At 43.1% G+C, this 12759-nt stretch overlaps 1 protein-coding gene across 2 annotated transcripts in view; it reads right to left on the bottom strand.

The window, feature by feature from the left end:
• LOC131770060 (low-density lipoprotein receptor-related protein 2) overlaps positions 1 to 12759 on the bottom strand; it is a 57530-nt gene that overhangs the window by 8602 nt on the left and 36169 nt on the right. For both annotated transcript variants that reach the window (XM_066160749.1, XM_059085778.2), the window contains 14 exons: positions 12199 to 12419; positions 11059 to 11304; positions 10119 to 10643; positions 9135 to 9381; positions 7294 to 8279; positions 6443 to 6813; positions 5804 to 6086; positions 4944 to 5411; positions 4302 to 4446; positions 3989 to 4185; positions 3512 to 3655; positions 1461 to 1700; positions 820 to 1077; positions 198 to 392 (listed from right to left, as the gene is read on the bottom strand). In XM_066160749.1, coding sequence (XP_066016846.1) covers positions 198 to 392; positions 820 to 1077; positions 1461 to 1700; positions 3512 to 3655; positions 3989 to 4185; positions 4302 to 4446; positions 4944 to 5411; positions 5804 to 6086; positions 6443 to 6813; positions 7294 to 8279; positions 9135 to 9381; positions 10119 to 10643; positions 11059 to 11304; positions 12199 to 12419 — 4526 coding nt within the window. The remainder of the gene's footprint in view (positions 1 to 197; positions 393 to 819; positions 1078 to 1460; positions 1701 to 3511; positions 3656 to 3988; positions 4186 to 4301; positions 4447 to 4943; positions 5412 to 5803; positions 6087 to 6442; positions 6814 to 7293; positions 8280 to 9134; positions 9382 to 10118; positions 10644 to 11058; positions 11305 to 12198; positions 12420 to 12759) is intronic.

Here is a 12759-nt window from a genome sequence, read left to right on the forward strand (position 1 = left end):
TTTGCATGTGGAAAAACGGACGTTTTCATCGAGAGACAACCTAATTTTCTACGCTTCATAGAATATTCTTTACTTAAGGATGGGGCTCCGCTAGTACAATTTGGAAGCACACAAGCTTCGTCAGGACCAACTGCAAACCGAAGCGGAAAGGGAGTTAAAGGTCATTTATTACAGGTAGCCTTGGAAAGATGTATCACCTGGTACTTTAGCCCGTTTGATGGTGCCTTTTCTCAAGTCGGTCCAATATACCAGCTGTTCCTTCCACCACACAGCTATAGCCCCTACGGAACCCTGGCTGAAAGCTATTGTTCCGTAAGGACCCCTGTTATTGTCGTCCAGCCCCATGTGCCGGATATCTCCACCAGATGGGAAAAGAAGAGATGGAGGTTTCCCTGCAATTTTAGGAAAAGATTGTACCGCATAATCTAACATTACAAGAAAGAGACCAGGGAGGCGCATTATGCGATCCTATTCGATAAGAGAAGTGATCATATTACGCAACAATTCCACCCGGTAATCTTCTGTACCGCGACAAGACGCTGGTTTAGGACACTCAGCCTCCCTATTGAAAATATTCTCATCCACACCCCTTGGGAAGGCTAAATAATCATTTCCGAAACGTTTACGATCGCACTGCACAAACACTTTCCCCGAAATTCAGTTTAAGTTTTCTTCGAGTTTGGAAAAATTTAAAACTCGTATCCATAGCGTGTACAACCTCATATTTATTTCCAAATTTCTCGCAATTATCGACTAAATGTTAGGTTGCAAACTTCCGTTATTTACTCAGATATTAACTAAATGAATGAACCAACTCACCTGTAGCCTTGCATTCTTTTCCGTCCACACCATCACTGACGTAGCCCTGATTACACTGACACTTGTAGCTTCCTCGCGTGTTCATACACTGCTGGCTGCACGCACCGAATGTCTGACACTCGTCAATGTCCACACACTTCCGTGAGTCCACGGACAGTTCAAAACCATGCCAGCAGAAACACACCACCCCTCTGTCAAGCAAGGTACAATTCTGCTCGCAGCCACCGTTGGTGTCCCCACAAGATTTGTGTCTTCCACCTGGAGATGAAGGAAGCCAATGTGAGCTGAGTGTCATGAAGGCAATAGGTGTCTCAGAAAGTTAGTTTGCTACGAGGGAACAAGACTATATGGAATATGCTCGGTGCTGAGCATTTTTCGTATAGTTATCTCAAAAAAGGCTAACATAGGCCAGTAAGTCACCGAGTTTAAAAAAATCACGGGACACCCGTGATTAAATAGGCTTAGTAATCAAAAAGTCTCGAGTTTTCCGTTTCCCTACTTTTTGTTTCCTTTACTTGACTTTTATGAAGGCAAATTTTGCATGACAACGATTATTTCTTTTGCTTTTCTTTGAAATTATGCACATAAAATTTGATCCTCTTGCGCACGCCCGATGTTTGGCCGATGTTTGACAAGCTTACCACAATATTTCTCGTCCGACGCATCACCGCAGTCATCTTTACTATCACAAACAAACCCATTAGGAATACACTTCCGGTTAGCGCATTTGAACTGGGTGGCATTACAACCAATCGCGACTGCAGAGCACGACCGTTCATCAGACCCGTCACGACAATGAGTCACACCGTCACAGACTTGCCACTTGGGAATGCAGACGTTGTTTTCGCAGCGAAACTGCGTGTGCAGGCAGCTGTGAGCACCTGTAAGGGAAGCGTAGAGAAATGAATCTAAACATATCGTAAAAACAATAATGGCAGTAATAACAGCAATGGCAATGACAATGACAATGGCTATAATTATAGAGATGGCAGTGGTAATGGAGGGCTCGAAATCAACGACCGCAACCTCACGAAATGCGAGTGATCTAGATAAATTGCGAGTGAGAAAAATATCCACTAGTAAACGTTTGTTAGTTAAAATCGTCCAAGTCTCCCAAACATGCAATAAATGTTGGTGGCTTTCAGGACAACGACAGAGACAAAACATTCAACACCTTTTTTATAAAACTTTCCAGCTCATTAATAGCCTATGCGAAAATTAATTCAAATCTTTACATCAGATATGATCTTCGACATTTCAAAGGGAAAGAATTTGCCAGTGATGGAAAAATGTTACCAGCAAAACTTTGCAAGTGGACTGGAATGACAGTGGCAATGGTATAAGGTGATGATGATGGCAATGGCAATGATTATAGTCATGGCAATGGTTATAGCAATGAAAATGAATAGTGATGGCGACTGCATTAGCAATGGTAATGACACCGGTAATGGCTACAACAGTGCTAAGGGTAAAATCGATGATAATGGTATTGGTAATAGTAATGTAAGGGAATGTGGATAAATGAATCTACACATATAATAACAATAATGACAGTAATAACAGCAATGACAATGACAATGGCAATAATTTTAGTGATGACAATGGTGATAGCAATGGCAATAGTGTGGCAGTGGTAATGACAATGGTAAGGGTGATGATGATGGTGATGGAAATAGCAATGATTATAGTCTTGGCAATGGTAATATCAATGGTAATTGCAATCGAAATGGCAATGACAATGGTATGGGTGATGGAAGTGGCAATGGCAATGATCATAGCCATGGCAATAGTTACAGCAATGGCAATAGTAATGGTGATGGCCATGGCGCTAGCGATGGCGAAGGCGATGGCGATGGAAATGGTATTGGCAATGATTACAGTCATGGCATTGGTTAAATCAATGGAAATGACCGGTAATGGCGACTGCATTAGCAATGGCAATGGTAACAGGGAGTTTAAGAAACGACGATGGCAACGCCGTGGACAACGTCGGTTACCCACGAATCTCAAGTCTCGCGATACTCTTAACAAGTTATAGAGTTTGTTTTCACTTTCAAAACTGAATATGGGACTGAAAATGGAACACAGCGTTAAATAAGGGATATAAATTTAAAAAAAAAAAAACGGTGGCATTCACGTTCTCCATTCAACACAAAGTTTGGTCATTTCCGGTTGTTGTTTTGCAGAGGACGCGCAGAAATTAATAAAGATTTACAACGCACATGCAAAGCCATTGCTCTGCTCATTGAACCTTTTTTTTAGTGACGTTGCCGTTTCCGTTGCCGTCGTGGTTTTCTTAAACTCCCTAATGTCAGGGGTAATGACTTTCAACGATGGTGAGGATAATAGCGATGGTAACGGCACTCGCAATAGCACTGGAAACAGAGATGTCAATGATTATGGTGATCGCAGTGATAATAGCAATGGCAATGGCATTAGCAAAGGCAATGGCTAGAGTTATTGTGATGACACTGGTAATAATAACTGCAAAAAAAAACTGGCTGTGGCAAAGGAAATGGCGATGGCAGTGGCAAAAGAAATGACAATGATAAAAGCCGTGGAAATGGCAGTAGCAGTGGTAGTGGTAATGGCGGGTAGCAATAACAACGGCCAATACCGGAGCATATTTTTGCACAACATGGAAGTTATTGTTCAAATAAACAAAGGAAAATTGTCTACGAACAACACTTACGACAGAGCTGTTCTGCCTCATCACTTCTATCTCCACAATCGTCGTCACCGTCACAAACCCACGTCTTGTGCACGCATACCAAATTACCACAAGTAAACGTCTGCGCAGGGCAATGTCGACCACCTGGGTAACGTGCTGGGCAACCTGTGCAAGAAATATAGGGAATATCCTTAGGTTCAAAATTTCAATTTCTGTTTACTTATGGCGATTTCAGAAAAATGCGTTTTAGGACATGAAGTCTTCAAAGCGTAGCCAATTGAAAGCTATGAAGGCAATTTCACCGAGTGATGGTCTCTACAATTAAAAAGAGGCCAAGTTCGATGTGCTGTGTTCGCAAGAATACACTTAACTCTAGCAGAGGTCTCTCTACCCCGGAGTATAAATGTGTAAAAACTGAATGGTCAGGTAAAACTGAATACAAACTAATCATGATCCGGCAGCTACAACACGCACTCTTATAAATAGACTTCACGTTACCCTGTTCATCTGATGCATCATCGCAGTCTCTCTGACCATCACACTTCCAATCTTTCATTATACAATCACCATTGCTACAGGGCACTTGGTCGCCTCTGCACGACCTTCCAGAACAGTCACGCTCGTCTGACGCATCGCTACAGTCATCCTCGCCATCACAGACCCATTCAATGTTGATACAACGCCCGGAGTTACACCTGAATCAAAAGAAAAAAATAAAACAGAAAAAACGGACTCGTTGCATAACGTGACAGAGGAACAACATCAAATGAGCCCAGCAAAGATGTGTTGAGTACTTTCGGTTAACGGTTACCTGAACTCAGTGTTTGAACAAGTACGCGTGGGACATTTGTCTTCATCAGCTCCGTCGTTGCAGTCATTTTCACCATCACATCTCCAATCATAGGGAATACAGTGTTTATTGCGGCACTGGAACGAGCCAGCCTCGCACAGGTGTCCTAAATAACACGCAGTATAATACAAAAACTTAGTTCCTTATAAAAGAGTCAGAAATTGATGGGAGTAACAAAAAAAAAACAGTTTATCCACCAGCACATGTTGTTTTACATGGACTCAGCTTTCACTGGGCTGGGGAGAAATAAATTTGAACCAAGGGGGTTGAGCAGCAGTCAAGATAAAAGATCTGAAGAGGTGGCGGGGGAAAACACAGAATAAGATCCTTAAATCAAGAGTTCAAGACTGATGCAAGCAATTAAAAAAGGAAAACTTAGAACAAACCTCAACGGACCTGTTAGGTAATAGGTACTAGGATAAAAAAGTTCAGTAGTCACTGATTTCCTAAAAAGCACATGATATGCTACAGAGAACGGGATCCTATTAAAGAGTCCAAGATTTACGCAAGTAATGACCTATAGTTTCATGGACCCCTGGGTTAATAGGTATTGAAAGAGGGGAGCTTATAAACTGGAAATGTGTAAATACGAGAAATATGAACCTTCACAAACATCTATGGATTCGTCTGAACCATCGCTGCAATCGGCATCCCCATCACAAGTCCACAGCTTTGGGATACATTTGCGTGAGTTGTTACACTGGAAGCGTGACAGAGGGTCACAGGTATGGTTGTGGCAAATCTCTTGAGACTCATCACTTTCGTCTCCACAATCATTATCGCCATCACAGAGCCACTGGCGGCTAATACAGCGACCGCCGGGACAGGTGTAGCGGTCGCCAGAGCAAGTGGTCGATTTGCAGTGCGCCTCGTCGGAATGATCACCGCAATCATTACGGTTGTCACACACTTGTGTTAAGAATACGCATTTGTTGTTTGCACATCTAAATTGGAAAGGGAAGCACTGTCGTACTGCGCATGACTCTTCATCAGCACCGTTCCGGCAATCTTTGTGACCGTCGCAGATGGCAATGACCGAAACGCACGTCGAGTTATCACATTGAAACATCCCTAGGACAAACATAGAGAAAGCCCAGGATCAGACAACAAGTACATTTATGTGGAAAACAGTGGTCGACAGAAACATGAGTGCTAGCCAAGATGGTTAGTCTCCCTTCCCACTCCCCTCTCCCCTTTCCTCCAAATTTTGATGCTGTCGGTTTACGAATTAAGTTGACAGTCACTTTCAGAACAACAGTTGTTAAAGAGGAAAAGGGAACAATTACTTCGTCTGAAGGAGCGGAACGTAATCAATACCACCGCTGTACACAACAATCTTACAGTCACCTGGTAAATAGGGTGGGCGAATAGGAGGAATGATATGTTAATGCACTCCACCCCTCCCCCCCTTCCCCCCTTCCCCCCACCTCACCCCTCGATCGAAGTACAAATCTTAGTGTTACCTGGTGAACAATGTCTCGGTGGGCAGGAAGGGGGCTCATCAGAGCCATCACCACAATCATCATCTCCATCACACCGCCATAAGCGTGGAATGCACATGTTGTTTGCACAAACGAAGTCACTGTTGGTGCAGTTGTCCAAACAAGTTTTACCATCATTGGCCAAATGATAGTTATCCGGACACACACAGCTGTAGCTCCCTCCTGGCTTCAACAGACACAGGCCAGAGCAAGATGCGTTCACACAAGGATTGGGAAGAGGAGGCTGACGTATGGGATGAACTACCTAGAACAGGAGGATACATCAATGTCTAGTTCTGAAGTCATTTATGCACATTCAAAATGAAAAAAATAAAGTTTGTTTGTGCTCGTATCCGGGTCGTTATTAACAAAACTTTTTTTTTATTCTCTCAACATCCCAAGAGGGTTATTACGCCGGAATAACGAAGTGAAGAAAGTGCGGTCTTTTCCTTTAAAAAAAAAAAGCAATGAAACGGAGCAAAATTATTGTGTACTCCTTTCTAACGCATTTTACAAAACTCGATCGTTATCTAAATCCGTCTTGTAATCCTAAGACTGTAAAGGCATGTACGAAACGTAAGTTTGCACTTAGATCAAATATGCATAAACAAATACGCTTACTTGTAAACCCATGAGCCTGTGAGTTGAATTCAACAAAACAGTATGCTGCAATCCCGTCAGCCTATGAGCACGATGAATGGCCATCGTCATCCAATCAGTCCAGTACACAAAGTCCTCAAACACACTAATAGAGAACGGATGCGGGGCGTACAAATGAGACAGCTGTACACGATTTCCACCGTCTCGATCGCAAGACTCGACCACGTCCAACTTGGCATCTACCCAGAATAATCTTTTAGTAATGTGACAGAGTGTCAATCCGTTGGGCCAACCGATGGATTTACTGGTGACGAGCCATCGACAGCCAGAGCCATCCATTCCACATTTTCCGATATGCGGTTTGTTTCCCCAGTCGCTGTAAAACAAGTGGCCTGTTGAAGTGAAAGTAGAGAAGGCACAAGGTTACCTTTCTTATAGGAATCGAGGATCGTTGAAGCCACGGTAATAAATTATCGCGCTGTTAATTAAGTAAGGAAATACCTTCCAGTTAAGGAGATCATCGCGAAATAGGTGATAAACTTTCTTAATGAGGGAAACGAGTGCGGCACAAGTCGAAACGAACCATTTCGTATTTGAAAAAAAAAAATTTTTTTAAATCCCTCTAGGAAAGTAACACATTCACCCCAATGCTGACTTCTCCGTATAGTATCACGTCTGAATCAAACATTAAGATCATGATAATAGGGAAACGATCACAAACTAGGGAAGCTCCTGCATGTTAAACAATTTTTCCTTGTCAGTACATCAGGAAACGCAGAGAGAGCAGTATACTGAATACTGTAGTGATACTAGGGTGCAAAGGGAGGAGGGAAAAATCTCGTATCTTTGAGCAATCTTTATTAAGAACATACCATCACTTGGATCAACCACGACTCCTCTGGGCTCCTGCAGCCCCTGTGATACGAGTGTTTTCATGTTACGTCCCTCCAGAGTTGCCACGAATATCTTGTCCTGGATTCGATCCGCGAGGTACACATTTCTCCCTACCCAGTCCACGGCTAATCCTTCCACGTTGGACAACCCAGCTGCTAGGACAACTTCTGCACTGGTGCCGTTAAAAAACGCACGTTTGAGACGCGGCGGAGCGCGACCTTCCGTCCAATAAATACGTTGTTCCAACCAATCAAAATCGACCGCGACTGCGTTTTGAACTTTGCGTAAAATTTCGCCTTCCCAAGAACCATCGACGGCAAGTTTGCGAATCTCATGACGCAGTAAAAACGCCAGGTAGGGTTTAAGCGCGATATCGTCGCGTTTACATGTTCTTAAACCGTGCAGTGAGTACCCACGGGCGCAAGCACACTTGTAGTGGCCTTTAAGATTAATGCAGTAGTGATTACACTGGTTAAGTTCGTATTTGTTACACTCATTGATATCTTCGCAAGATGAGCCATCTGATTGAAGCTTGAAACCAGGTCTGCAATCACAAGTGTACCCAGTGGATGTACCGTTACAGATCTGCGAGCATCGGTTCAGCTCCGGCCGACGACACGCGCCTATTTTACACCTCCATTCGTCTGCTCCATTCTTGCAATCCTCGTGACCATCGCAGACTTTATCCCTCAAAATACAGGTACCTTCACCGCAGTTAAACGATCCAGCGGGACACGAAGGTGCCCCGGTCGTTCGGCAGAGCTTCGGGTCTTCGTCAGAGCCATCCGAGCAGTCACGATCCCCATCACAAATGTAACTACTAGAGACGCAATATCCATTCTTACAAGTGAACTGTTTCTCATTGCATGTATGATTTTGACAGTTTTCTTCGTCTGAATTGTCGCCACAGTCATTCTCGCCATCGCATAACCAGGCTTTCTGCACACAAAGACCGTTTTTACATCTGTGGGGGAGATAAAGAAGTTAAAACCACATTTAAAAGGTTTATACCTAATCCTTGACCAAGCTGTAAGCTCTAGTTCTCGCTTCTTGATGCTAGATTTCCCAATCAATCGTTTACCACAACGTGGTTTAATATCAACGTAACACACTCTCTGTGATAAGTTTCCTTTCTAACATCAATATGCATACTCTCCAAACTGTTCTCTATAAATTTCTTAATGTGCTGGCAAAGAGAATTTGTCTAACAATCAAGAGGTTCTTCAGTTAATTATCATTTCCTTAATTCTCATGACCTTAATGTTTGATTCAGGGGTGATATTAAAAGGAGAAATTAGATGCTGGTCAGTCTCGGGGATTAAAGGGTTAGGGATAATGTATCAACATTGAACGAAAGTTGCTGGTCAGTAACTTTTAGCGCATAGAGGAGTTTAGAGTCGCTCAAGGGGTCGAAAAATTCTCGTTAATTTCAAGGAAATCTTCAGACAGTAGTCCCCACGCGTAGGCAGATCAAGGACAGATCTATCAGTTCTGATGGTGGGTGCAAACATTTGATTAAGAAAGAAAGCCTAACTAGGGTTGAAATATTTCAAGACAAGTAACCTTTTCATGCTTCATATTGAGTAATAACGTGCTCTCATGTCGTTGCAAGAAATTTGGTTTCAGACTAGTTGTAAAAAACCAAACCCACACGTATGATAGCGTATGATAGGGTGGAAATGGGGGGGGGGGGGTGGTGGATGGCCAAGAATAAAGAATAGAGAAGATTGACCTTCAAAAAATATAACGAATCCTTTAAGATAGTGATACACCTGCTATATACAATTTCTGCACTGTAGTTCATAGAAAGAGCTGTTACCTGAACTGAGTTGGCTTACATGTCCTTAGCGCACAGCCTTCTCTAGGATGTTCATCAGACGCATCGCCGCAGTCGTTGTCGCCATCACAAACGTACGACATCATCACACATCTTGAAGTGTTCTCACACTTGAACTCGGTCGGGTCACAAGTACGGTCATTACAGTGCAAGTCGTCAGCGGATTCATCCGAGCCGTCTTCACAGTCATCGTCTCCATCGCACACAAACTTCATGGTGATACAACGGCCTGGAAACGAGTGCTGCCCATCAATTGGCGGATTCATTTTGTTCTACGTTTTCTCACTTTCTAAGGTTAAGGGCTTAGTGTTTAAAACCTAGCAGCCTGGACACAGTTGTTCAAGGAGCGAATGATGCTATCTTGTCGGGGATTGGGGCACACCTTACGTAGTTATTGTAATCTTTCATCACGGGAATATGTGAAATAACAGGAAGTATACGCCCAACAAGTTGTCAATCCGAAACGTCAGTATCTTAGATAGCCTTTGATTGTGATCGTGCGAAGGCCTCGTAAAACTTTAGTTTCCATTAAAACACATACAACCAAACTTTGAGACTTCTCTCGTATACTGTCTCCAGCGGCCGGAGAATTTGAAGAAAATCCAATGGATAAATCGTTATCTAGCGTTAATGTAATTACCAAACGTATAACTGAATCCACCGGATAGAGATTTATGTGGTGGATACCTTAAAACAAAGAGGGCTTAGAGCCACCACAAGTATCGATTCTACTCCTCCAACGCACAATTTGGTCGATCTTCTGGTACCCATTTATGGACTTATACCGATACCCATCAATACTCCTGGGTGGAGGAAAACACCGCATGACCCGGCTGGCCTGGCCTTGAACGCGGCGATGCTAAACACTAAGCCAACGCGTTTGAAAAACTTAATAAACCTGTGCGTTGGACAGAAGTGAACGCCTTTACAAGAGGAAAACGTAAATCTCCATATCAAAGGACTTACCATTACGGCATGTAAACTGCTGACTAAGACAAGTCTGGTTGTTCTTTTCACAGAGTCCTTCATCGCTTCCATCACCGCAGTCATCCTCTCCATCGCATTGCCACCGTTTGGAGATACAGTGACCAGACGTGCAACGAAAACTGCTCGGTCCACAGGTTTTGTTGTTACAGACCTCTTCACTCTCATCCCAGTGATTCTCACAATCGTAGTCCTTGTCACACAACCAAGACGAGTCTATACACACATCGGTGTTGCCACATTTGGCCTTTCCCGGTGGACATGTAACAGGAGGGCAGTCGGTTTCATCCGAGAAATCTCCACAATCGTTGTCACCGTCACATTTCCAATCAAAGTTTATGCAGTGCCCATTTGCACATGTGAACCTATGCGTGGCGCACTCCTTTTTGGGGCAGTTTTTCTCGTCGCTGCCGTCTGTACAATCCCGGTCAAAATCGCATTTCCAAGTCGAAAGAACACACTGTCCACTTTCGCACCTAAATTCGTTTGATCTGCACTGTCTCTGAACTAAAGAAATTCAAAGTTACATCATTGGTACCAAAGTGAAATGAGATACTGAAGGTTTTAAGGACAAGCTCGCTTGCCCACTCAATCGTTCCGTCTTCTATTCATTCTTAATTTCGCTCCTTCGAGTCATCCCTTCATGGGCGGTTTTGTACTAGAGGACCTATCCGTACACTCGTGCCGTGCGCCTAGTGTACGGATAGGATGAATAACAAGATGAACTAGGAGAGACAAACTATGCGAAATAATACGCGCGCGATGGAAAAAGGAATCGGCGCGAGTGTTTTTGGCGGTAAATTGACTGTGCATCTACCCCTCCCTTAACCCAACATTAACCCTATTCTGTTAGCAATTGATTTTTTTTTTGTTAGGGGAGGGGTGGGTGCACAGTTGCTGTGACACTGACAAACAATCATACCGCACAATGCAGAAAGCTCATCGGAGCCATCACCACAGTCGTCTTTCTTGTTGCAGACCATTGAGTCAAGCAAACACTTCCCGTTTGAACAAGCAAACTGTGTCCCTCTACAAAAGACTGAACTGTTAACACACTGGAACCCTTCTTTCAGTATAAGTCCTTCAGGGCAAGTACAAACACGAAGTCTATCTTGAACGGTGCAGAAATGCGAGCAGCCTCCACCATTTAAACACGGGTTGACAGTGCCTTTAGAGCAAATCAATAGCAAAGAGTTACAACCACTTACAAAACTGTCGAGAGCCACTACGACTTTCAAAAGTGGCCTTTCTCTCTCTTAATTAGGTTCAAATTGTACAGTTTGACAAAATCCAATAAAGAAGACCTACCATGAGGGTGAACAAGTCACCATTTAACTAAAGAGGTCACAATGGCTTGACCTTGCTACTATTAACAATGACGTGATTCCCGCGTGACCTAAGCGCCATTGAAAATTGAGACAATAGCGTAACCTGGCCTCTCTTAACACTGACGTGATATAGGCGTCACCAAGTCAAAAGTAAAGATAACAGTAACAATAAGCTGGTAAGTATTAAAATGAGGTGACACTGGCACGACTTGATGATACCTAAAACAACTAGGTGAAATGATGTGACTTGTCCAAAATTGCCAATGGCGCGATACAAGCGTTACACAGCCACAATTTAAAGTGAGAAGTTATTATGTTGGAGCGCAACAATTGGCAACTATTCACCGAGATGGAGGTGGCCAGTGGCGGATATTTACCGAGTCGCGAAGCGACGAGATAAGTTTCTGTCTCATGCCACCGTCATTGAGGTGAACAGTTGTTTCTGTCTACACTAAAACAGTGATACGATATTTCACAAAAAAACGATTTTATTCCTGCAACGCTCACGATATCTTCGGACACAAATCGCAGGCGAGTTGCTAGGAGGTGAATGTAGAGGTATTCGGAATTTAAGTAGCCAATCAGAGTGCGCCTCAACTATATCCTCTGTTTTAGTAAATACTAATATTGTATATTACAGTAACATATGCAAGATTCACGAGGTTTCTTTATTTAGCAACACGTCGCATGACTAAGGTGGTAAAACAAATCAAGACTATAACCCAAACACTCACAATTCTGCCGCTCTTCAGCGAACAATAGCATCCCCGTCGGTGAAAAATTCAAATCTGCTATAACAGAAGGCTCTCCGGCGGTGTATTTGTCTGCGCGCTTCACAGATTTCATTTCGTCAACCCAATACAAGAATTCTCTTAGGATACCCAAGAACAAGGCGTTTGGAGATAGTGAAAATTCCCGACGACGACTCGTTCCGTTCAAAAACACACTGTTCACACTGCAAATGAAGAGACAATGAATGCGGTAGTAGTTCAGACTAAAAAACGGCAGGGGGAAATAAATCATACTCTGAAAGCACTTTTCAACTGAGCGCCAAACGTAAAGCATAATTGCGTTGGTTTCATTTAAAAATTCCACGGAGGTTGATTAAAAGACAAAACAAAGCAAAAAAGATGAACCAAAACAAAAGAAACAAAAACTAGCGATTGAAAGCTTCAAAGATAAGCTGCCTAGCCTTCAATTGAAGTACTTTTAGAAGAAGTTTATTATTCCCCTCAAGTCTACAAGTATACTGTCCGACTGATCTGTAAAAAATCGGGTTGATGAGTGAATGTTAA

The sequence above is a fragment of the Pocillopora verrucosa genome, chromosome 13 (genome assembly GCF_036669915.1).
Source record: "Pocillopora verrucosa isolate sample1 chromosome 13, ASM3666991v2, whole genome shotgun sequence".
NCBI lineage: Eukaryota > Metazoa > Cnidaria > Anthozoa > Scleractinia > Pocilloporidae > Pocillopora > Pocillopora verrucosa.